The following is a 25915-nucleotide window of genomic DNA, read 5'->3' as shown; positions in this document are numbered from 1 at the left end:
TTTAAATAGAAGTGAAAAGTGCCCAGCGGGAGACAAAGGGAGAAATGTGAGCCACACCATGAAAGATCAAATAACCTGGCCTGCATTTTTAATAGTGTGTCAAGATTAGACTCGTCTCCAGAACACTAAGAGAGAGGCCATGTCTCACTTTGCTAACACTCCCCAGTCCATACATGAATCTACTGTTTCTGTTCTGTTCTGATGGAATTCTTTTTTTTTTTTTAAAAACTGCTGAACCAGCTGGCCAATTTCAGTTTCTTGGTGCTAAATATCAACTTTCGACAGCTGCAATGATCAGGCCAAAGGGTGAAAGAGCACACCCAAAAATGTTTCAAATATCTGTCAGCAGCCTGGCAACATTCATAGTGCAGTGCTTCATTTAATTTCTAGTTCTGGGTGGAGTTGGCGTGTGTTACAAATAGAAAATAAATGTCAAAAATGTATTACAGTATATACTGTATCTTTTTGCAGTAGACAGTCTTACAAACACAACCTCCTCCAAAAGCCAGAACATACAATACAGTGCTTGAAGATAAGGCCCATACTGCATTTATTGTGATAATGGTTTAGAGTTTCTGCCTATTACCCCTTTGTCTTCTTAGGAATTGTCTTTAACAAACTTGAGACCTAACACTGTGGTCTTAGAAACATGTTCAAAACTGCGACTCCCTGTCAACCAAAAAAAGGGTCTCCCATTCTACTCCACTTCCAGAAAACCGATAGGTGGTTACCTAACCATGAACCATACTGTCAAATAATGGCGGAGAGACCTCAATTCTACATTTATCTAACACAGTAAGATATCACCACTGACAATTGAGTGATTCTAAAGAGAATTAAACAAAAAAATCCAGATGTTGGCATTAAAATTATTTGAGAAACCGCTCATATTGCAAGAAGGTTGTCACTGCTCACAACACATCTTAACTTCACAGATCACCACTGTGGTATTAAAAGCACCTGCAGGACCATCCATCCATTTTCTGTACCAGCACAGTCCAGTACAAGTTTTCAGAGAGCAGGAGCCTACCTTTTAGCACTGGAATTAAAGCAAGAATAAACTCGGCTGAAGGAAATCTACACCCTAGGTATACCGTAAACTCCACGGAGAAGGCAGAAATCAAAACCAAAAATCCAAATGGTATTCAAACTCCGTGAGACAACATTGCTACCCACTGTATCAATATGTGAAATCCTTCTCTAGTGTTTATTTTAAAAATACTTCCAAACAGAAGAATTTAACGTTGAAATTTTTTAGCAAGTCTCCTCAACCACTCTCACCAGGCATAAAGATATAACTAAAAACAGAAGAATATCCTGAATCCTTGACATCAGTGTGTATATATAGTACCTAAATAGTAACCTGGGGTTTACCAAATTCTCATAGATTCTCAAATAGGAACCCAGCAGAGAATTAGCTTTCAATCACAGTGCTAATCGTTAGATCAAAAGCGCTCTTCCAAATCAGGAGACGTGGGTGTCCCTCGTTCTCACTGAAACATCTGCTTCTAACGTCAGCAGTGCCTAATTAAGCCCCCCGGCCACCCCCTTTATCTTTGTGTCTCTCAGAACAGAAGCAAATTAGAGTATGACTGTTGTTACCTGCATCAGCTAAATGACAAATGCATGTGAGTGATGCTGGGGATAGCAGAAAAAAAACAGTTAATCTTAGACACAGCAGATGAACACACAGAGGCAGCGCATTTATTTATAGAAAAGGGCAAACACTTCGGAATATCGATTCTCATTTAAAGCATTCTGCAAATAGTCATGGGAACCAGTGCATAATGCTATACGCAGAAGCGGAGGAAACCTGCCTCCAAGGCATGACATGGAAAAAAAAAAAAAAAAAACGTCTTTTCATTACAAGCAAGGAAAAGACGGTGCTGGTCAAGAATGTTTAATATTAATTCCATTAAAGTTAGTAGTTAAATTCAGTTAATAAACAATGTTAATTCAGATTATTAACTTACTAAATTATTTGTGTTGTGCCAATTTCAAACCTGACAACTACTGCTTACTGTTTCTACAGACTTCTTTCAGCTATTGTTGTATGGCACATGTCTCAGGCCACATTCAGCTATGCCACAACTCATTACAGATTTCTTATGCCCCTCAGCATCAGTCATACAAAGCGTACCCTTTTTGGATTTGAACCCCACCTAACTACTCACGGGTCTCAATCCAAACTAAGTTGCTTACATAGTCCTGCTTCATGTGCTTAATTATGTACATACTGACAGCAGTAACCTGGCCAAAGCCATGTAGAAGGGCTACTTTAATAATTGTGATCAATAAAAATGGCTATAAGTAAAGTCTTTTAACCTGTACAAGTAATTTTACTTAGTCATCTTTTCACCTGATGTCATAAGATAAACACACATTTTCAATTTAAACTCTTTTTTGATGATTTGTATAAAGCAACCTCTTACAAGATTGTTCCTGCCTATTACACAGCAGCCAAAGTGTGGCAGCACAAGTCAAAAAGAGTTGGGTGAATTGAATTTTTCAGTAAATTGAGAGAAATAAACACTAAACGATTCGCACCTTTGTAGGCACAATTTATGTTTTGGATGTTCCTGCAGTGAACCAATGCCACATTCAAGGTTGGTTCATGTCTAATATAGGATGTTGATGGGGGTGGATTCAGCCCCTAAAACCCTGTCATGTTTGACAACACATAGAAATGAATAAAAAAAGTTTTTACGCCCAATGTAAATTAGTAAAACAATAAAACGACAGCACTCTGCTTATTTGTATAACAGGTTGATGCTGGTACTATAGATATCCGGAATACTTGTTAAAGTCACAGTAACAACAACAGCAATATGATGTCACGGATAACTGACAGCAGCCTGCTTTAATTAAACTGTTTATCAAATAAGAAGGGTGCAGCATGTCAGGGTATGCAGTTATCAAAATATGTTATGTTCCACTTTCCAATGTTTGGGTATATTTAATTTGTGGTATTCAATGCTATTAATCTTTTAAAACAGCACTTTTCCAATTCACACCCAATATTTCCACCCCGAGACCCTTACTATATGCTAACCACAGGTCTACCCTTCCAAAATGGCAGAGAAACACTATGTGGGTGATAGCAGTCACATGTATTCATTTAGCCAAATTACAAAACTGTTAAATGCCATTTCAAAGTTAATCTTTAATTATTTAAACTAAAAGATATGCTCCTTTGTTTAACTAGCTGTAAACACAGCAAAGTCACTTATATTCTGTGTGATTTGGTAAGCTTTGTGCAAATATAGCAAGACACAACTACAGTACTGAGGCTCTGTGCACAATTTAGGAGTAATTTAAATATACAGGAAAGAACTCCAGGAAACAGAGGGACTAGAATGACAGAGAGGCTAACGCTTATCGTATCAATCCCTGCTGGAGTAGCAGCATCATTTTGCTAACTCTTTAAAGTTCCACTTTGGTTCCTTTTAGAAAAAAGACCCCATAGTATGTACACGGTTTGTCAGTTTATGATGAGTTCTATCTATCAAGTTAAATAGTTAGGCTTTGCTAATGTAGCCTTCTTTAAGTAGAAAGTCATAGATCTTTCTGGTCTTGTTCACATCAATCTTAATCAGGGATCGGGCCTGTGCAAGACGCAGACCACCTTGACGACGACATTCATTGACCAAGGCAGCCTTGTATTCCAGATATGCACCTGGGACCAAGCGGACCACTTGACAAAGCTGTAGGAGAGAGAAAAAGTTATAAGTGGCTTAAGTAGATACAGTAAGTACACTTTTAAAAATCTTCAATAATAAAAAAAGACAGCATCAATATCAATGATATTCAAATGTCCATTTTTGCTAACATTCTTATGCCGTTATAAACCGCAGGAAGCCAACACTTATCTCTTTCGCATTTGCTGCAAGGTGGAGAGAGCACTTCTTTATTGCAGGGTAGCCTCATGCACACATATCCAGTTTAGATTCTCCAATTTAACTCCAACTACACATCTTTGGGATATGGAAGTTAAACCAGAATAAAACCCCAGGTAGACATGGGTAATAAAAACAAACTCTACAAAAGCCGGGCTTGTGCCAGGAATCAAATCTAAGACATCTGTAATGTGTGACAGTGGTAGCCTAACAATTTAAATGTCAAATGTCTTTGTCTTATATATTTAATGGAAGTTGAAAATTCCAACATAATGTAAAGGATACTTGCAATAAGATCATTACCATGTTGCATTCACAATAAATTAAGATTTCATATACAGTATACATCATTTGTCAGGTCACAGCATTTAACAAAATGTTTGCTCCTTAAAAAAAAAGAAAAACGCATACATTGATGGTCTGTATTCATTAATTTATTTAAAATAGCTACCTTTTTATTTAGATTGTTGAGGTAAACTGCAGCACATCATGGATTTGTTGGGTGAAAAGTTTTGTCTGCTAAGCGTGAAATGCTTTTAGTTTGTTGTGTTACTTGAAAGATGCCGCAGGCCTTGAAAACACACCTCTCATAAAGCATCTTGTGACCTCTTTGTCCTCCTCCTGGATATACAGATGTATGTTCTAATCCTATCAGCCTTCAAAGCAGTTAAGGACAGGCTAATCTAGCCTTGAGACTAAATATAGCATTAGGCTTTTCATGTTCTACTTTACAAATGTGTTCTTTATCAAAGATAAGTTTTTACTCTAATTCTTATCATTCATATATCCTTTATCCATACTAAGTATACAAAATGGCGGTCTAAAAAAATCCTCAAATGATGAATATGGCTGTATTGAGCAATGCAAAGTTGAATAGAGACAATTATTTTTTTTTTATTTAAATTTTGATTATGTAAACTGTAATACACATTCATGTACAGTTGTTCCTTGTTACCGGATTCTAATCCTTTCCTAAAAATGGGTCAGATTACATTATTATAAATGCGGAAAAAATGTATGTCAAGACCATCTCAAACTGAGAACCAGTTTACCCAAATATCATTAAAAAACTTTTAAACATCTAAATAAACTATTAAACCTTGGAACAGTTCATTTGTCGAGTACCTAATTAAGACATTATTAATTCAGCCAACAATGGGAATATTACTGCATATTAGGCTATGTCTGTGGGTATTAAAGAGAAGCTGTGTCTTTACAATTCTCATGTAGAAGAAATGTTTGCCTCTCAGGCTGACCTGTATGGTGGACTTGTCTTAACACCAAATGTGTTTATGAAACTTATGATTAAAAAGAAAAAACACTCTACACTACCATTTCAATTATTTAGATTTTTTTCTACACCTTTCTTGGAGCCATGTTTCAAGATTACTCTGCTGTTTAGTGATAAATTGTAATCAATGCACAAGTGCTTCGTAGTTAAGTGAAAAAGTGAAAGACTTGCGGCATGCAGCTCAGATCATGTGGTCAGTAATAGCAGTATGCATGGTTACATAAGTGCAGTTGTGCAGTGAGAATTTTAAAATTATTTCAGTGGCGCATTGGATAAAATGAGCCTTACAGTGAACAGACAGTTTGGATACTGAAAGTGTGAAAAAAAAGAAAAGAAAACAAAAAAAGAGCTATTATATCAAAATACTGGATGAAAAAGGATGACTAATTTTATAATTTTTATATAAATAACTGTTCCAACAAATACTATGAATATTCAGGATGTATAATGTAGTTGTTAAAGTGAAATGAAACCAGCTTATAACAATTTTAAATCCCATAACTCATCGTATATAAGCCAGATGACCAAAAAAATAATCTAAAGACAGGGGTTAATATTTCATATAAAGTCAATGAATCAGTTGACCAAAGAGGTCATCTAGATCTCACATAACCCCCCTCTCTCTCTCGAGATTTTTTTTAAAAGCAACATTGGGTGGCTACTTATAATTCTTTGATAATTCAGCATCCACTATTTCTCTCATAATCCTTTTCAAAGATACCATTTTCTTCTACTGAAGACTTTTTTTTAAATCTACACTTTCTGAATGTTATATTTCTCTATTATAATACAAAAATCCTGGGATGAGATGAGACTTTTTCAGAGAGATACTTTCCTATGAGACGAGACTTTGTGCCAAGAGATTTAACCATGCCCGGGGCCGGAAATAAAAGACAAAGAGTAGATGACAAAGTAGAATGTCGTAAAGAAAGTCTAAAAAAATGATAGTAAAGATCGCATTAGCACAAACAAATGGAAATTATTACTCTGTGAAATAATGGAACAGTGAAAAGAGATCAAATATATTGTTTGGATTTAAACTTTAAGTCGGAGACTTGTAGATCGTCTAATTCGTGTTGACATCAGGGAAAAGTAGTGTTACTTTCCAATGAAGAGGCCTATCCGCGAGAATTATAAAAGATTTGTTGTCTGGTGAAAGTGAAATCCACATAAGTGAGCGGCAAAGAAGCCAAGTGGCTGGTGCGTAGCGTAGGACGGGGGATTGGCGAGCGAAGTGAGGAGGGGTGAAGCCCCCTAGTTAAAGTAATTTAAAAGTCCTTGTTTGCCAGTTTTCCAGTAAAACTGTCACAAAAGTGAACCATTACCTCTTTTTCCTTGTCATTGAGCTTATCAGTCCCAGGCAAACCAGTGAGGTTCAAGGGTGGAGCATGGCGTCTCCCAGTTGCTGAGGAACAACACAGAAAAAGGCATTCAAGATAACATTTGTGATTTTTATAAAACTGGATAGTATAAAAAAAAAAGGTATACATATTAATACCTGAGCTGGAGATTACGGATGAGGCTGGGCTGAGACCTGAGTCACTACAGAAAAGAAAAAACAAAATCAACTGCAAAATTAAACCACCACCATCATGGTTTATGAAAACATTTAATCCACTATAAAGGTTTAATTTTGGAACCCATATTATTTTCTTGAACATTCCATCAAAATGCTGTCAAGATTGATGTCAGACATTTTTTTCTAGGTAACTCTAAGTTCTACCATATAAGCAGTCGCTCAGGTCAACAGTATGTATATTCGAAATGGGCATAAAAGCATTAATCAGTATAATATTCATAAAATGAACATGCTTTTACTTTAATATATTGCACATACTCAGTTTGAAAATCAGATGCAAAATGCCACTTTTAGAACCTTCTCTGGTTAAAAGGCTAATTTGTTTTTACTGCTAGTATAGAGAAGAGCTAACATCTTATTTTGCCTGTTTAACACCAACATGGAAACCTGAGAGATGTCAGAGAAGTTATGAGAGCTCCTTGCTAGTGTCATGTTACTCCATACAAAGAATTTTCAATTCAATTTTAAATATACTTGAACAAGAACATTTTTCTAGCTTGAAACTGTCACCTCAATTACTGATTCAGATGATGGCTGAACATTATTTAAAGCAAACTTTAAACTTTATGAAACATTTATGAACTTTATGAAAACTTTATGAATTACATTTTAAAAAGAGAAGGAATACATTTATATGCACTGAAATTCAGTTATGGTCGCACTTGCTTCTCTCTTTTATGCTTCTTTTTACTTGATCTTGACTCCATTTTGAAGCACCCAAGCATACTAAAGCACTGTAGTAAAAGTGCAATAGTGTATATGAAAACCTAGATTTTATTTTATAATGCATCAATTTACTAATCCAAAAAGAATTTCATAATTTTTCATATTTATTAAAGTCATATAAATAAATAAAAATGTTTCAAATAATTATATGTAAAATTCAGTGGAAAAAAATATGCTAAACAACTACAAATATGTAAATGATCCAACAGCCATTGTTTTCTTGTGATTAACTCGGTATGAATGTAAACTGAACTCTTAACTGAGATCTCTTCTTACAATAAATAACTTTACCGCATTTTGTGACAAAAGAACTCAATTGACACTTGAGAGCTGAAATGTACTTAAGTCAAGAAGTCAAAGGAAAATCTAGGCCCAAATATTAGGACTTTTTGGGAATACATTTTAGGGTTCTGAACGTGGCTGGTGATATTGCATTTACTATTACACATATATTCAGTTTTGTGGCTGTGGCACTCACATAGCAGCCTGCTTGCACAGCCATCTTTGGCAGGCACCCCCATCCTGGATGTACTGCAGTACTTCTGACAACATACTACGCTTCCTTTTTTCTTCCTCCCGTGACCTTGACAACCGATCAAACACTTTTGCACCTATATTTCAAAAAGAAATACCAGGTTAAAAAAAGCTACATTTTTAAATGATATTCGCCTATGGCAAAAAAACACCAGAGTGTAAATATGACATACTCAGTCTCCGTCTGAATAAAATTGGATCAGGACGAGTTCAGAAATGCTGAAAAAAGCTGCACTAAGATAAGGCAACTACTGTCTACTCACTACAGAAAGTCTGGATTCCCATTCTTCGATATTCCTGAAGTTTCTTAATTTCTCGGCGAAGCTCAAATTCAACTACAAAAAACAAACCATCAAAAATGTACAAGATAGATGGGAATACAATAATGTACAGTAACTAATTAAAGCATGTGCAGGTTTCTTAAAAGGTAACTCCACAAAAACACTATTGTTTCACTTCACACTTACGTGCATGACTCTCAATGAATTTGCTGTGTTCGACTGGTCCAAGGATTCGTGCAAAATGCCTCATACTGTCATACATGTCCTGAACCTCTTTTGGATATCTTCTTTCCAAAACTGCCAGTTAGAAATATTTTTTCCAAAAATAAATAAATAAATAAATATGATGAAGAAGTATAGCAAAGGTGAGCAACTATGGACTATTAGAGAATGGTAAGAGACGCACGAGTCTGCTATACAATGAAAGATGCCAAAGCTGTTAGTCAAAGGTGGATGGACACAACAAACACGTTTCATAGCCTAAAAATCAAATGAGGAGCTAAAGAAGGCACCTTTAACTACTGAGCATTAAGGCGATTCAGAAAATGACCTTGAAAAAGAGTTCTCATAGGACACTGACTTATGCACTTTAGTTTAAACTTTAGAACTGGGGTGTCGAACTCCAGGCCTGGAGGGCCGCAGTGGCTGCAGATTTTCATTCTCATCCTTTTTCCTAATCAGTGACCAGGTTTCAGTGCTAATTAACTTCTTTTCCCTTCATTTTAATAGCCCTGTTTTTAAGGATTCAGTGCTCTGAATTGATTTCTTTCTTCATTAAATGGCAGCCAATCAGAAATGAGACACGAAACAAGCCAACAGATGACCAGCTAAATTGGGGTTACAAACTCCAAACCAATTTCACTTGAATCACTTTCTTAATGAGAAGCCGATTCTTGCTGTTAATTAAACTGCTTATTTAATTCCATGGCTTGTTGCTACTCTCATGCTGCCACAGCAGACATTTCTAAAACTGTTGATATTCTGTTTTTATCTAAGAACACTGTAAAAATGTTTTGGTGACCTGAGAGATCAACCTTCCTGAGACCTTCACCTTTCTTTATTTTCAGATATTGTTGCACAGGTGAGCCTGGTCATGTGGTGGCATGTTTTATGTCTATTATTTAGCTGCTAATTAAGGAAAAAGAAACAACAAATGGGCTTAAGTCAAGTTAATTAAAATTAAGGCAAAAGAAGTAAATTAGCAGCAAAAACTGGTCACTAATTAAGAAGACGGTTAGAATGAAAACCTGTAGCCACTGCGGCCCTCCAGGACTGGAGTTCGACACCCGTGCTTTAGAAGATGAATAAAAAAAAATAATCTTTGTGCCCTCGTGGTCTACATGAGGGATCACCTAGTTTTTGGTGGCAGCTAATTTGCTATTAAAAATTCCAGCATTGCATTTTATCATCTGAATTAAAATTTGGAAAGGTGCCTGGACTCCACAAAAAAACAAAAGTCTTTGTCAGCAGCCTGAATGAAGAAATTACAAAGAACTTTTATGCTGCTTAATGAAAGCAAAGTACATACTTACTCTGAAATTTCCTCAAGTTTATTAATCCATGGTCACGAATAATTCTAAAATGAGAAAAAATAAAGAAATTAAATAATTGGGCTGATATCCTTCAAGATTAAAACACAAACAAGGTAAAAAAAAAAAAAAAAAGCTTGGCATTTAGTTTGCTACCATCCACCTACAAATGAACTCATTACAGGAGTGTGTAATTATTATACAATTTTATATTTTTTTCTAATTTTACTATGGAGCTCCAGTGCTCACTAGCAGGAACTTCTTTCATTTTTTAAACCAGATGATTTAGCTTTTACAACATAAATTCTGTTTTTCTGCAACTGTATTTGCATTTTACTTAAATATTTTACTTTTAATATCCATCCATCATCCAACCCGCTATATCCTAACTACAGGGTAACGAGGGTCTGCTGGAGCCAATCCCAGCCAACACAGGGCGCAAGGCGGGAACCAATCCCGGGCAGGGTACCAACCCACCGCTGGACACACACACCAAACACACACACACACCCACCAGGGACAATTTAGAATCACCAATCCACCTAACGTGCATGTCTTTGGACTGTGTGAGGAAATGCATGCAGACACGGGGAGAACATGCAAACTCCACGCAGGGAGGACCCGGGAAGCAAACCCGGGTCTCCTAACTGCGAGGCAGCAGCGCTACCCGCTGTGCCACCGTGCTGCCATCTTCTTAAAATATTTTCTTATTATTTAAAAATTACTTGGTGCAGTTTTTGTGTTTCACCTGCTGTCACTCTGCAATTTCCCTATGGGATTAACAAAGTATCAGTCCATTTGTGCCTTGCTGGTCACTTTACAGGTAACATTATTAAAGCTTTATGAAAAAGCGAGACCTGCTGATGTATTCTATTAGAAACAAATAGCAAAACATGAAATGCACTTACAGCATTTTGAACTAGATGCAAGTACTTTATTAATTTGTTAGTAAACATGTCTACAGTCAGAACACAAAAACAGGAATGGCCCACTGAAATCTCTACTGTGCTAAAAAGTATTAATTTTACATATTAAACATAATAAAGTGCATGCACACATATTCGACTTCTAATAATAATGTTTGCCACTCTGTCCTATACAGTGAAAAATCTAGAAGCAAGGATTCTAACAAGAATTAGGAAATACTTTCTATTATATGACCCTGAATAGGCTAAGCAGGTTAGAAAATAGAGAGAACCACTTTCAGAAAATCTGAAAATATATGAATGGTTTATCCATACATTGTATTTGGTGTTCTGTTTTATCTTGCCTCCAGGTGCATAATAATTTACCGATAACCATTATCAACCATTCATTTAGAGTAAAAACAGCACAAATCAATCAGAAATCTCAGACATATATGGGTAATATGGCTTTCTCTCTATCAAAATAAACAAACACAGTCAATTTCAAGGTCATTTGTTATACCAGAACTTACACTTGCTTCTGAGAAGTAAATTAGTAAGCTTTAATTCTATAAATATTATAAAAACTACCTCAATGCGGCAGAAGTAGACATTTTGATTAACTAAGTAAAATAACCAAATAAAGGAATTAAAGATGAACACATCTTCCTTGACAAAACCAAAAAGACAAGAACACACAGAGCTCAAAAGTCCAGCTTTTCCTGCAATTCGTTGTAGCACCAATGGTGGCTTTGATAATGTTTGCTCTATATGAAACAAATAAAGAAGGCCTATAAACTGCATATGTGAAATCTATCTAGTGAAAGCCTGGCACTTGATAACTTTAAGATGTCTGGGTCATGAAACTGAAATGCAGTTCCAAACCCCTGATTTTCCCACTGTCATTCTACATAATAGGGTCAGGCTAATCTTATTGGAGTGCTGTTTCTTTTATTCCTTCAAACAATACCCCCAACTAATTCTAAAAGGGTTTCACATTTATTTCTGACGTACTGTTGATGGATGAGTTATCAGGATAATAATGCCAGTATACAAAGAATTCATGACTGGAAGTCCACTATAAAAAAACAATGGCCAGTGTTGGATTTCAGCTGTTTAAGTATGAACTGTATGTCAAAACTATTCAAGACTACTGCTGGGGGCCTTCAGCGCAGCATCAGATGCATTTCCAAAGCTAAGTATATTGCACAATGGAGTTTCACAACAGTGATGTGTACAGTAGATAAGCTTGACAAGTTACACAATAATGCACAGGTTGGTAAAAACCTGGGAATTAATGTCTTGATTATTAGAGTGTTAAACCTGGAGATTATGCCTCGACAGCTTTGCTCATTTTTTATGCTGGGCCAAAAAAATACTGAGTGAATTCTACATACTCCTGGATATTTGTGTGTGTAATTAACTATATTACCAAAAATAGTTTGACTCCCAATTGATAAATACTAAATGCAGAAATATAAAGACATGGTTGCCAACAACAAAGCAAGATTTCTCAAATGAAACAGAAGTAATCTTTACAAATATACAAGTCTAAGTTTCCTAAATAGCAAAGAAACATTACCAAAGCTGTTTTGCCCCCTACTGTTCAGCATAAGTATCACAACATGACTTTACCTTTAACAATGAGAAAATGAAGCTGTTAAGGAGATCCCAAGAATAACAAGATAAATAAAATTCAATTAAATATATTTAATGACTTTTTTCTTGAAACTGTACATATATAATGTAATTACAATTCATTACAATTTCATCTGCTTAGGTATAGTATTATTGGATCTTAAAGGCACACAGCTGTACCTACTGCCAGTGTTACCCCCAATAACAATACAAGCAGATGCAATATAAAACATAATTGGAAACTTGTTAAAAGACTTGTGCTACACTATGCCAAACAGATAATTAGAGAATAAAAGATTTCTATAACTGATGCTATTTACAGATTTAAAGGGTTAGCTAATTAAAAATGACCCTTCAAGTGAACAAGTGATCATCACAGAGGCAACTTACTTTTTCCTCCTTTGTCTTTCCTTAAGGCGTGAATGGTATATATCTACAACTGCAATCTTTAAGGCTGCAAAGAAGAGTAAAACAACTTTAGCCTCTAAATGAACACCACCAACACATAACAGCTTTTGAAGCACTTAAATATAAATGCCTATTCTAATCTTAAATGTAAATATCTGCTATGATACATAATCATATTTTTTTAAATTACAAGACTTTAAAAACCAGTTTTAAAAACACATTAGATAGATAGATAGATAGATACTTTATTAATCCCGATGGGAAATTCATTAGGCAACTTTTAATCTGTATCTATATAATGCAAAGTTGACAGACTCATTCACACACTCACTCGGCAATCAACAAACTGTTTTCAGTTAAGTTAAAAAGATGAAATTTGGTAGGACAGTACATCCAGGTCAGCAGGCATCCACTAAGAATATCAATATTTAGGGCAACCCACCCAAACAGAAGAAATAAATATTTCTGTATCTCAAAAATACCTTGATGGATTTCATTGAAATTTGGTGACGCTATATAAAAAAAGAAAACTAATTTTTACTATTATGCTAACTTAAATGTTCTGAAATAGGATGACAACATGCTTTATGAAAAAGAAGAATGAAGCAGAAATGATTTGATAGGTCACACGAACAGCAATACAAACCAATAGGGTGGACGGATGACTGAAGATGGGCTGTAACCAGCAATGAAAAATAACTATTTGATAATTGTGATTTGTGAGCCTAATTGTTTAGCATACATAGAGCTGATGTAGGGACAGTTCTTTCAGGCAGGGATTTTGGTTGATTACAACAGGCCTGGCATATCACTTTAGGCAGAACACATTAGTGATTAAAGCTGGTGAGCAGTGCACACATAGGGAAAAAGTTGCTATTTGGGTCTTTGAAAAGCAAAGTCCATAAATAACATGGTTCCGCTGTTAGGTATGGTAGGTATGCATACCTGGCATGTTTCATAAAAAGCTCACTGAATATACAAAAGGTGTGGCCATTTATAATGGCAAGGGACCATCTAGAAACCATCTGCAAGAATGAGGACCCCCATACTCGGTGTACATTCATCAGCATTCCCCCCGAAGAACTGGATGATGACTGTACTGCTCAAATGGCTTTTCTTTGGCTTGGATATGTATGTATAAGTGTTTATACTGCATTGTATATTGAAGTGAAAGCTGCATTTTAGACAATGTTTAATATATATCTCTTTTTGTACCATATATATCTCATATGATTATTTCCTTCATGGTTACTGAAGGGGTATATAAACAGGTTCATTTATATCCTGCATTTCAGTAAAGAACACAATCCCAGGGAGCATGTGCCCCCCGCTGGAGACAGCAGTATCCTGGACTGGAAAAAAGAGATGTGATCACATTGTGAATGGACAGAGGAAGATACAAGTTCAATAGTTAGCAAGCACTGCTTTGTGCAGTTCACTACTGGCACTCTTAGATGCATACTGGCTTTCAACATGGTTATCTGTTTCACTCTGTCGATCTCCTGACCTTGGCTGTGGTGTTGAAAACTGACTCACCTCCCACCCCCACTCTTTGAACGTGGCACTCGTAACATTAAGGGAGCACCAAGTATCCCACACTCTTTGATCGCGTTACTGCAAACTCCACGGGAGATTTAACATCTAACGTCATTCCTAGATAGTGGTGCTTGCATTTCTAGTGGGCAAATGCTCCATGCACCTCATTCTTCACATAAATACATCAGTATAACACATAGGGTACTGGCACTTCTGTATATCCACTTTAAGCACTGCTTTGCATATACATTTATATCTGCAGACTTTAAAGGGGAACCACATACAACTGACGAAAAACACAAAAAGAAATACCTGAGTGAATAACGTTAATGATTTTCATTATCTAATAACGATAATAACATCCATCCATCCATCCATTTGCCAACCCGCTGAATCCGAACACAGGGTCACGGGGGTCTGCTGGAGCCAATCCCAGCCAACCGATAATAACATATACTCAAAATTCACATTATTACTACTGATTGCTCATTTCAATTCAAAGGAACAAAATTTTCTGTGTGCCTACCAATAACATTAGCCCTTATTTTAAAAAACAAATATTGCATACAGGAAAGTACTTGGTTACATAGCACTTCTGATACATTTGGATTAACTCACGGCACTATAACTGTGGCCCACTGCTTTACCCGGACGAAGTGGGATAACACAGCCAGTTATAAGAATACAATCTACTTAAATCGTCTATTCTGACATTCCTATGTAAAGTTGGGATAAGTTAACATACTCTTGTTAAAACAAGAAAAAACCCTCAACATTAATATAATGGGTATTCAGCTAGTGACAATTCTCAGTTATCATAAATGCTAAAACTTAAAAGAGGGAAAACATCAATTAAATACTTAAAAACCTGAAATTGTTCTTATGTTTACAATAACCATTTAAAGCATTGTCCATCTATCTATTTAAATCTACATGGGAGAGGCGACATCTCACCGTGAAGAATGTCAGAGTCATCGTCAACAAAGTCAATATCTCTTAAATCCCACTCTGCATAATTGTCAAACTCCTAAGGGAAAACAAATGAGAAGACATAATATCATTATTTTTAAATGAAGAAAATTGAAAAAAAAAAAAAAAAAATAATGTGGCACTCAACAAAAGGAATTAATCCGAGAAATTGACACAGATTCAAAAACTATAAAAACCTTATTAAATCAAATAATCACTCTTCCACACACTTTTGACATAAAAATAGTTATGTTTAAAGCATTCATTTTGCATTAATTCTGATGTATAGCACAGCATAGCATATGTTTCCAGATGTTGCTGTTCAAAGCATCTGCTGTTCAATTAAGACACCAGAGAAATTACATTATGTTTGTTAACAAGAGTAAGTTCTGTCCAATCTCATCTAGACACACATACATAATTCCACATATTGGAAAACTGTGTTTTCAAAAACACAAGATTAAAAGAAATCCTCTATTAACACAAAATAACAGAATAACTTCAGAAACCCTGCTGGGTTGCATTTGATATTATATTGCCTCACACATGTATTTGACTTGCTGAGAAAGTGAAGAAAATGCCATTTTTAACAAAAACATGCAACTGTAACCATCAGAGTAACACTACAAAGTCTGGGTTAGTGCTGTTCGAACTCTTATCAGTACAATTACTATTATTTTTATTATAACACTTGACTATTTAAATGATGTGAACAATGTTTTCCTTTAAAACACTGCCTGCTCAACAAAGCTGCCTTTAACTACAAACAACAAAAGAAGTTCAAAGCTACCAAACTTTTTGTAAGTAAAAAAAAAAAAATCAGTAAAATATTGGGATATGCTCTAGAAAGGAGAGGAATGAAGGTCAAGACAGAATACATGTGTGTGAATGAGAGGGAGGTCAGTGGAATGGTGAGGATGCAGGGAGTAGAGTTGGCAAAGGTGGAGGAGTTTAAATACTTGGACTCAACAGTACAGAGTAATGGGGATTGTGGAAAAGAGGTGAAAAAGAGAGTGCAGACAGGGTGGAATGGGTGGCGAAGAGTGTCAGGAGTAATTTGTGACAGACGGGTATCAGCAAGAGTGAAAGGGAAGGTCTGCAGGACAGAAGTGAGACAAGCTATGTTATATGGGTTGGAGACGGTGGCACTGACTAAAAAACATGAGACAGCTGGAGGTGGCAAAGTTAAAGATGCTAAGATTTGCATTGGGTGTGACAAGGATGGACAGGATTAGAAATGAGTACATTAGAGAGTCAGCTCAAGTTGGATGGTTGGGAGGCAAAGTCAGAGATGCGAGATTGCATAGGTTTGGACATGTGCAGAGGAGAGATGCGGAGTATATTGGGAGAAGGATGCTAAGGATAGAGCTGCCAGGGAAGAGGAAAAGAGGAAGGCCTAAGAGAAGGTTTATGGCGAGAGAGGACATGCAGGTGATGGGTGTGACAGAACAAGATGCATAGGACAGAAAGATATGGAAGAACATGATCCGCTGTGGCAACCCCTAACGGGAGTAGCCAAAAGAAGAAGATGATGATGAATCAGTAAAATGCTACTTCATCACATATCAAGCATCCTGAATCTGAATCCTGTGACCAGTCACTTTGTGAATTGATCCATTCTACTTATATCTGTGTGGGTCTTCTTCCTACATTTCCTAAACTGTGTAGATTAGGTTATTTCTTGGTTCAAAGTTGGCTCTGAGTGAATGAGCAGACTCTACAATGGACTTGAGTCCTATTCTAAACTTGTTTTCTACCTTATGAAAAAATACTTCAGGGCCAAGCTCTTCTGATCTGTGACCCTGAATTGAATTAAGTGCAACTAAGAATGTTATGTTCTCAACAGCTACATGCTACAGTGTAAGCAATGGTGGGTGAAAGATATTGGACTTTAATTTAAAATGAACATTTTTAATTGGTATTTACTAATACAAAAATTAAAGTGTCTACTCTGTAAAGGAGAACAACATAATTAAAGGAAAAGCAATGACAAGAATTTTGTCAAGGTTGGCTTGCTAATAAGAGCTATAAAAATGGGTCTAACACAAAGCTTTTTGAGTAAATACAGACTACAATAAGATAAAAGGTAACTACCAGGAGTATTCTGAAGAGAAGACTGGAAAATTCGAACTATTTAAAGGTATACATGTATTGTCATTTTCACAGAAAATGTGTTCTGTACATTTGTGACCCCATATGCTGCACAAGACACCGAGTTGAGGGTCAACCAATCGTATGAAGAGAAGTACAGAGACAGTGCTTGTCCAGCTGTCACTGGAGTAACAATTAGATTCATTTGCGAAAACCCATGTTTGTACTCACTTGATGAAACTGGAATACAACTAAGACTCTGCTTACCATTGATTATAGAATCATTTAACACGTAGTCAATGCCACCACCAGCTGTCATGACTGAGGTGCCGGGACAATGTACAAGCGTGTACAGTCAAAATAAATAAATCGATCACTGTATCATAGACTACTACCACCACTTCTAGACACACAATAACATGCTACATTGTGGGTTGAATGTTGCTGGGCTACGTGGGGTGTGACATTCATGGTCTGCACTGCTGTAGGAATTTATGCAGGGATTTCTGAAGGCTCATCAAGTGTGTTTTTCTTGTTTTTTTCTCTGTGTTTCTGGCGGGACCAGGGGCTGGTCCACTCGGAGGTTGCTTCTGGTCTGCATGTGGCCCGCGGGCTGCCATTTGAATAGGCTGGCTCGAAGGTATTCAGTAACACACTCATTTCAGGGTCATTACAAGGCTATTGATACTGCTGATCACAGGGAAATAAAACCATCACCACTAATCCCTTGCATTTTTTATAACTAATTTTGCTTTCTTTGATTATATGTGCCTGTAATAATTGCCTGAGGTAGAAAAAAAACAAACATTTACAGCAATAATCCAGGCAAAAATTAAAATAAGATCTATGTTCTTTATGACTAAACTGGAAAATGACAAAGGTCCAATGTATATCTCTGGTTTGAAAAAACAAACGTACAAACATAACTGTATTAATCTGAAGTGAGTGTGGATGTGTTCATGAGTTTAGCCTGCAATGGACTGGCACACCATAATGGAGTCCCGTGCTACTGGGGTAGACTCTGGCTTTCTGCAACCATCAAAGTGGGTTTAGTTTATTGGGGGGGAAAAAAGACAGATGGATGATCCTCCTATGTTTACTACTATTTTAAAGGCTTTTAAAGTACATTAGCACACAACCAGAAAAGTAGGTTTAGACAGTTTTCACTCAGATGGGTCAAGTGACAAGCTCAAAATGAGTGTTGAAATTTGAGACTGCAAGGTTTACTTAACATAATTAAAAAACATCAAGATACTATAACACAATCCAACCTCTGCTCCTTAGGGACAAGCTGACAGAGATGGGAGTAGATTCATACCTGGTGGCATGGATCGTGGACTACCTTAAAGACAGACCTCAGTATGTGCGTCTTGGGAACTGCACGTCTGACATTGTGGTCAGCAACACAGGAGTGCCACAAGGGACTGTACTTTCTCCGATCCTGTTCAGCCTATATACATCGGACTTCCAACACAACTCAGAGTCTTGCCACATGCAAAAGTTCGCTGACGACACTGCTATCGTGGGCTGCATCAGGAGTGGGCAGGAGGAGTAGTATAGGGACCTAATCAATGACTTTGTTAAATGGTGCGACTCAAACCACCTACACCTGAACACCAGCAAAACCAAGGAGCTGGTGGTGGATTTTAGGAGGCCCAGACCCCTCATGGACCCCGTGATCATCAGAGGTGACTGTGTGCAGATGGTGCAGACCTATAAAAACCTGGGAGTGCAGCTGGATGATAAATTAGACTGGACTGCCAATACTGATGCTCTGTGTAAGAAAGGACAGAGCTGGCTATACTTCCTTAGAAGGCTGGCGTCCTTCAACATCTGCAATAAGATGCTGCAGATGTTCTATCAGACGGTTGTGGCGAGCGCCCTCTTCTACGCGGTGGTGTGCTGGGGAGGCAGCATTAAGAAGAAAGACGCCACACGCCTGGACAAACTGGTGAGGAAGGCAGGCTCTATTGTTGGCATGGAGCTAGACAGTTTGACATCTGTGGCAGAGCAACAGGTGCTCAGCAGGCTCCTATCAATTATGGAAAATCCACTGCATCCACTAAACGGTGTCATCTCTAGACAGAGGAGCAGCTTCAGCGACAGACTGCTGTCACTGTCCTGCTCCACTGACAGACTGAGGAGATCGTTCCTCCCCCAAACTATGCGATTCTTCAATTCCACCCAGGGGGGTAAACGTTAACATTATATAAAGTTATTGTCTGTTTTTTTACCTGCATTATTATCAATCTTTAATTTAATATTGTTTTTTGTATCAGTAAGGTGCTGCTGGAGTATGTGAATTTCCCCTTGGGATTAATTAAGTATCTATCTATTCATCACAAATGAAGTTTTGTTTAACGTTTTTGTGAGTAGTTTCTTATTTTGCTCAGAGGCAACTAGCTGATTAAGGGAAACGGAGTAGATCAATACTATTTAAGTAAGTCTATGATCACAGAATAAAAAAAGCTTGCAAATACTAATGTGTACAGTGTTAAACTCGATGATAATCCCAGGGCACTCGCCTCAACAAAATCTGCTCGAGCAGGCATGTATCCAGCCATATCTCGGGAGAGTAATGAATCAAATGCAGGTCTTGGAGGATCATCAGCGGCTGAAAAGAGAAAAAAAGTGAAGGACATGAAAAATCCAGATATAGCTCTAGTGCAAAGGTTAATGTCTACATGGCTTGCATAAATCTTTATATATTTCTGATAGGAGTTTCTCAGAATTACAAACCTGGTGTATCTAAGAGTATGCTTTATGAATTCAACATCTTTCCCACCCTAGTTCAGACTTCTTGGCACAGCTCTTGCCAAAATACCACCCCAGATACTTTAAAAATAAAAAAAATAAAAATATACCATACTATTCATGGAAAGACTGCTCCCAAAGTGTAAATGTAAAAGCTTTTAGGAAATAGGTTTTACTTTCATTGGGTATTATTTCTTGTTTGATTGCTGTAAGTGGGCAGTAATTTTACCTTTACATTGTATTTTTAAAAATTAGGAAGAAATAACACATACTTAGGCCTTCAACCTAATAAGTTATTTTTTTCTTAGGTCTTCAATATGCAAGTATAATTTTAGACTATTTTCAAATGCACAGTAGCACAAAGAAATGCTTACTTGCATGCTACCTCATATAAGTAACTTGTATGCACACCATATATACGGCTCACTGACAGATTATCGGTTGAACACATCTCAAGATGCAGATGACATTTTCAACTGACAATAAGTCAATTCTCCTTGTCTCCACATATTACCATTGTTAAATTCCTAATGTGTACTTGATCAAGGCTGATCATGTAAAACATTCCTTGAGCCCCAAAATTTCTGATTCATTAAAAATGTAACTAATTAGTTGTAACTATCTGTCCTTCAACTCTCCTTAAGCTTAACCTCTTTAAGAAGGAGTAAATTGTTTTACCAAAATAGGGGAGACATGAATAGAACTCATTTAAACCATTAAATTCTTTAAAATAAAATCAAGCTGCTGGGGATGCCATATGAACCAACCATTGTGTCATAAAACATATATGTAATAACCACAATTTTCAACCTCATTTGAATAAATACATATTTCTACAGTATATGTGTCCTGCCTGAGGTACACAACACTAGGAGGACACCATTAACATTATTTAATTTTTAAACATTTAACAGGATGTGGTACACATTTTTAGAAAAAAAAATCATGTCAAGAATGAAGAAGTTACATATTTAATAACCATCTGAAACAAATAGGTATCCTGTAATGCTCTGTACCTCCCAGAAACAATATTTTTTTTATTTTAAATTATTTCATTGACTTCAAATATTCATTACAATACATAAATTATAGATCAATAAAACATATTATTAAATCTCTCTTCCTTACTCATCTAAACAACAGAAATATTTAATGGTTAATATGAAGTAGTCACTTAAGAGATACTAAAATATGCAAAAAAAAAAAAAGTTAGCAATGGTAGAGCATGTTCATTCAACTGCCAGACTCCAAAAACTTTGAATTGTTGCTTGCAAATGTTTTATTTTTTCAAATCTTAAGTAAAATAGAACATATTTTCCAATTGTGTTATGGTAGTAGAGTAAGGATTCTTCTAGTTAAACAGGTTAAGATGTAACCAATACAGTGTAGTTGCAGTCTATCATGTTGTTTGAGTTAAATTTGAATAAATCTTAAATCATTATGTAATTATCCTGTTTGCCTAAATATTCAAGTCCTCCGTAGTGGAAGCTTCAAGACTGAACATGTGAAAACCATCTGCCTAATGTGGACACACCTGCCTTACAGCCAGTCTCCACCAATAAATCATTGACATAACTTTTTCTGGATGGAAAACCTCATGGTTATGGTACCATTATTCAGGTTGTGAATCTAAAGGACAGCTGTGAAAATAAAAACCTGCCTTCCAAAGAAATAAACAATAATACAGATGCATATTGTACACTTAAACATTAAAAGAATCCCAATTGACTGTCCATTGTCTTTTGAGTGCCTGGCTCTTAAACTAATAACGGAATCAGGTCCTGTCTCACTCATTGTTCTTTATCGTCCCCCAAAATACAATGCATCCTTCTTATCCGATCTGATTGAACTTTTGACCCACCTAAGCTCTTACTCTCAGAGAATTATCCTTCTTGGTGATTTCAACATCCATATTGACATCCCCACATCTAAACTGAGAAATGAATTCCTGTCCTTACTGGACTGCTTTGACTTGATACAAAATGTTGATTTTCCAACCCATTCTGGCGGTCATATATTGGACCTGATCTGCACTTCTGGACTATCTGTTGCCAACATTTACAGCACTGATTTGGGACTCTCTGACCATAAAGCAGTATTTTTCACTGTCTCATTACCTCTCCCACCTCTTACCTGTAAACGACAAATTTCTTACAGAAACCTTAAAAATATCTGTCCCTCTATCCTTTCTGGATCCATTTCTGATCTTTTACTGTCTGCACCTATTCCATCAACACTAGATAGTTTTGTTGACCACTATAACACAGCCCTTCACTCAGCATTAGATAAAACAGCTCCTTTAAAACATAAGGAGGTTTCCTTTAAACGCTCAGCTCCTTGGTATAACTCAGAATTGCGATCTATGAAAGCAGCTGGCCGACGCCTTGAGAGAATGTCACGTAAGACTGGCCTCACCGTGCACATCCAGGCTTTCTCTGACTAGAAAAGAGCTTACAGAGAAGCACTAACTTCTGCCAAGAACACCCATTACGGCAGAATAATAGAAAGTGGCCATGATAACCCAAGGGTTTTGTTCTCTGTAGTTAATAAACTACTCGAACACGCATCTATCCCAACTACCTCTTCTACTGAAGTCTGTGAGGAATTCCTCCACTTTTTCCGTAACAAAATTAAAGATCTAAATAATTCAACTAACATAAATATATCATCTGTTTATATCTCTCCCTGTTTTCCCACTCCATCCAGCTCCTTCTCTAAGTTCTCACCAGTCACTTCTGCGTTTGTTAATAACCTGCTTTGTAAGATGAGGCCGACTACTTGTGTACTGGACCCCATCCCCACCACACTACTTAAATCCTGCCTTCATGCCATAATCCCGACTGTTACAACAATAATAAACTCATCCCTTGACACTGGCTCTGTGCCGCTCACTTTTAAAATTGCTTCTGTAACCCCAACGTTAAAAAAGTCTGGCCTTGATGCTGACAATCTTAACAATTTCCAGCCTATTTCCCACTTACCTTTCCTGTCAAAAGTTCTTGAGCGTGTTGTAGCTTCCCAACTCACCAATTACCTAACCTCTAATAATTTGATGGAACCCTTTCAGTCTGGTTTCAGGGCGCGGCACAGCTGTGAAACTGCTCTGCTACGGGTAACCAATGATTTGCTTATGGCAGCAGACTCTGGACAAACTAGCATATTAATTCTGTTAGACCTCAGTGCAGCATTTGACACTGTCAGACATGACATCCTACTGTCCAGAATGGAGAACATGCTAGGTATCTCTGGCACTGCCCTCCAGTGGTTCAAGTCCTATCTGACTGATAGGCAAGAGTTTGTTAGTCTTGGCAACAGCAGATCCAACTCCGTGCCAGTCACACAAGGAGTCCCTCAGGGCTCTGTCCTCGGTCCTCTGCTTTTCTGTATTTATATGCTTCCCCTTGGCCATATTATCCGTAGTTATGGATTGGGTTATCATTTTTATGCAGATGATACTCAGCTCTACTTCAATGTTAAAAGTGGAACTTCATCAGAGCTTTCTCAGCTCACAACCTGCCTTAGTGAAATTAAAACCTGGATGGAGCAGAACTCTTTAAAATTAAATTGCAATAAAACTGAACTCCTGCAAATTGGGACTAAAATGCAACTTAATAAAATGAGCTCCTTCCCAGTCCATCTTGGCAGTGATCTCATCAGACCTGCCTCTACTGTAAAAAATCTTGGTGTCATTTTTGATTCCTCCCTCACTTATTCCGCCCACATAAATCACTTTAAGAAACTTTCTTACTTTCACCTCCGTAACATATCCCGTGTTCGCTCCTTCCTCTCTTCTCTAATGTTGAGAAACTTGTCCATGCTTTTATCACATCCCGCATCGACTATTGTAATTCCTTACTGGCAGGTGCCCCTTCTAATCTTATATCACAGCTCCAGCTTATTCAAAACTCAGCTGCAAGAGTCCTTACTCGAACCAGCAGCAGCGAGCACATCACACCCATCCTGCTCCGTCTTCACTGGCTCCCTGTGTCCTACAGAATCGAATATAAAATCCTACTAATAATCTACAAAGCTTTAAATAACCTCGCACCAAACTACATCAGTGACCTTCTCCATCACTATGTGCCTGCCCGCCCACTAAGGTCCTCTGATTCTGGTAATCTTGTTGTGCCCCTCACTAATCTACACTCCATGGGTGACAGGGCCTTCAGCTGTATAGCGCCCAGACTCTGGAATGACCTACCAAAATTAATCAGGTCAGCTGACTCCATGAATTCTTTTAAAAAACAACTCAAAACTCATCTGTTCAGGAAGGCTTTTAGCTCTACTTGACTTTATTACCTTTCTCTCAGTTTACTTCTCTGTCAAGATGCTCATGTAACCTGTGTGTGTGTGTGCTAGACCATCAATTATGTTGTCTGTTTTTTTTTCAGAATTTACTGTCTTAATCTTCTTTATTTATTTATCTGGTTTGTACAATGCTATATACTGTATATTCTGCCGTTCTTTATTAAATTCTGTAAGTGCCTTGAGCATGGGAAAGGCGCTATATAAATAAAATGTATTATTATTATTATTATTACTGATCTCCCACAACATTAAAACCATTTGACAGGTGAAGAGAATAACATTGATTATCTTGTCATAAAGGTACCTGTGTTGGAAGCGGGAAAAATGGGCAAGCGTAAAGATTTGAGTAATTTTTAGAAGGGCCAAATTGTGATGGCTAGTAGACTGGGTAAGAACATCTCCAAAATGGCATGTCTTTTGCATGTTCCTGGTAGGCAGCGGTTAGTACCTACTAAAAGTGATCCAATGAAGGACGACCAGTGAACCAGTGACAGGGCCACTGACACCCAAAGGCACATTAACGTGTGTGGGTAAGGACCATGTCCAATGCCAAAAGCGCCTACAACGGGTATGTGAGCATCACAAATGAACCATGGAGCAATGGAAGAAGGTGTCCTGGTCTGATAAATCATGTCTCCTTGTAGATCATGTGGACGGTCAGGTGTTTGTGTGTCATTTGCCTATGGAAGAGATGACTGCAGGATGTACTATATGTGAAGAAGACAAGCTGGCAGACACAATGTATTGCCATGGGCAATGCAGAATATGTTCTTCCATCATGACAATGGTATTCCCTGATGGTGTTGTCTTCTTTCAACAGGATAATGTGCCCTGCCACACTGAAAAAATTGTTCAGGGAAATGAGAAAGAGTTCAATGTGTTGACTTGGCCTTCGAATTCTTCAGATTTCAATCCTATTGAAAATCTGTGAGATGTGCTAGAAAAACAAATCTGATCCATGAAAGACTTTAAAAAAGTCAGCTGCTAATGTCCTGGTGTCAGATAACAAAGGAAACACCTTCAGAGGTTTGTGGAGTCCATGCCTCGAAAGGACAGACCTGTTTTGGTGGCACAAGAGGGAATTACACAATATTAGGGAGGTGTTTTAAATGGGCAAGAGTATGACTGATCAACAAATACAGAATTAGGAAAAACATCCAAAACGATACCCAAGTGTTTGTATGCTCCATTTTGGTACAGTTATAGGAAGTGGGATAGATGTCAAACCATCCAGAGATTGCTCAGAAAATTTTACCCTTAAACTTCTCTGTGCAAGCAAGGAGGAGACTTGTGAGAGAGCAGCCACAGAAATGCCCACAACTAAAGGTACTACCGAGTTCTGCAGAGACTGGAGTAAAAGTGCAACAGTTAACCATATCAAGAATACTGCACAGGGTAGCACTAAATCAGCCATTACTCAAAAAGAACTATGTGAAAACACATCTGCACTTTGCCAGAAAGCTTGAGAAT

The 25915-nt window shown here is 37.2% G+C and overlaps 1 protein-coding gene across 1 annotated transcript in view; it reads right to left on the bottom strand.

The window, feature by feature from the left end:
- Positions 1 to 3089: 3089 nt before the first annotated feature.
- Positions 3090 to 25915, bottom strand: part of tada2a (transcriptional adaptor 2A) — a 32584-nt gene continuing 9758 nt past the window's right edge. Inside the window, exons 6-15 of the mRNA XM_028806596.2 lie at positions 19909 to 19997; positions 15278 to 15350; positions 12770 to 12833; positions 9840 to 9883; positions 8494 to 8604; positions 8290 to 8361; positions 7971 to 8103; positions 6686 to 6729; positions 6513 to 6592; positions 3090 to 3704 (exon numbers count right to left, since the gene is read on the bottom strand). Coding sequence (XP_028662429.1) covers positions 3519 to 3704; positions 6513 to 6592; positions 6686 to 6729; positions 7971 to 8103; positions 8290 to 8361; positions 8494 to 8604; positions 9840 to 9883; positions 12770 to 12833; positions 15278 to 15350; positions 19909 to 19997 — 896 coding nt within the window. The 3' untranslated portion in view covers positions 3090 to 3518. The remainder of the gene's footprint in view (positions 3705 to 6512; positions 6593 to 6685; positions 6730 to 7970; positions 8104 to 8289; positions 8362 to 8493; positions 8605 to 9839; positions 9884 to 12769; positions 12834 to 15277; positions 15351 to 19908; positions 19998 to 25915) is intronic.

Source organism: Erpetoichthys calabaricus, chromosome 8 (genome assembly GCF_900747795.2).
Source record: "Erpetoichthys calabaricus chromosome 8, fErpCal1.3, whole genome shotgun sequence".
Classification (NCBI taxonomy): Eukaryota; Metazoa; Chordata; class Cladistia; order Polypteriformes; family Polypteridae; genus Erpetoichthys; species Erpetoichthys calabaricus.
Note: the sequence above shows the minus strand (reverse complement) of the source record. Positions and strands in the feature narration are given on the sequence as shown.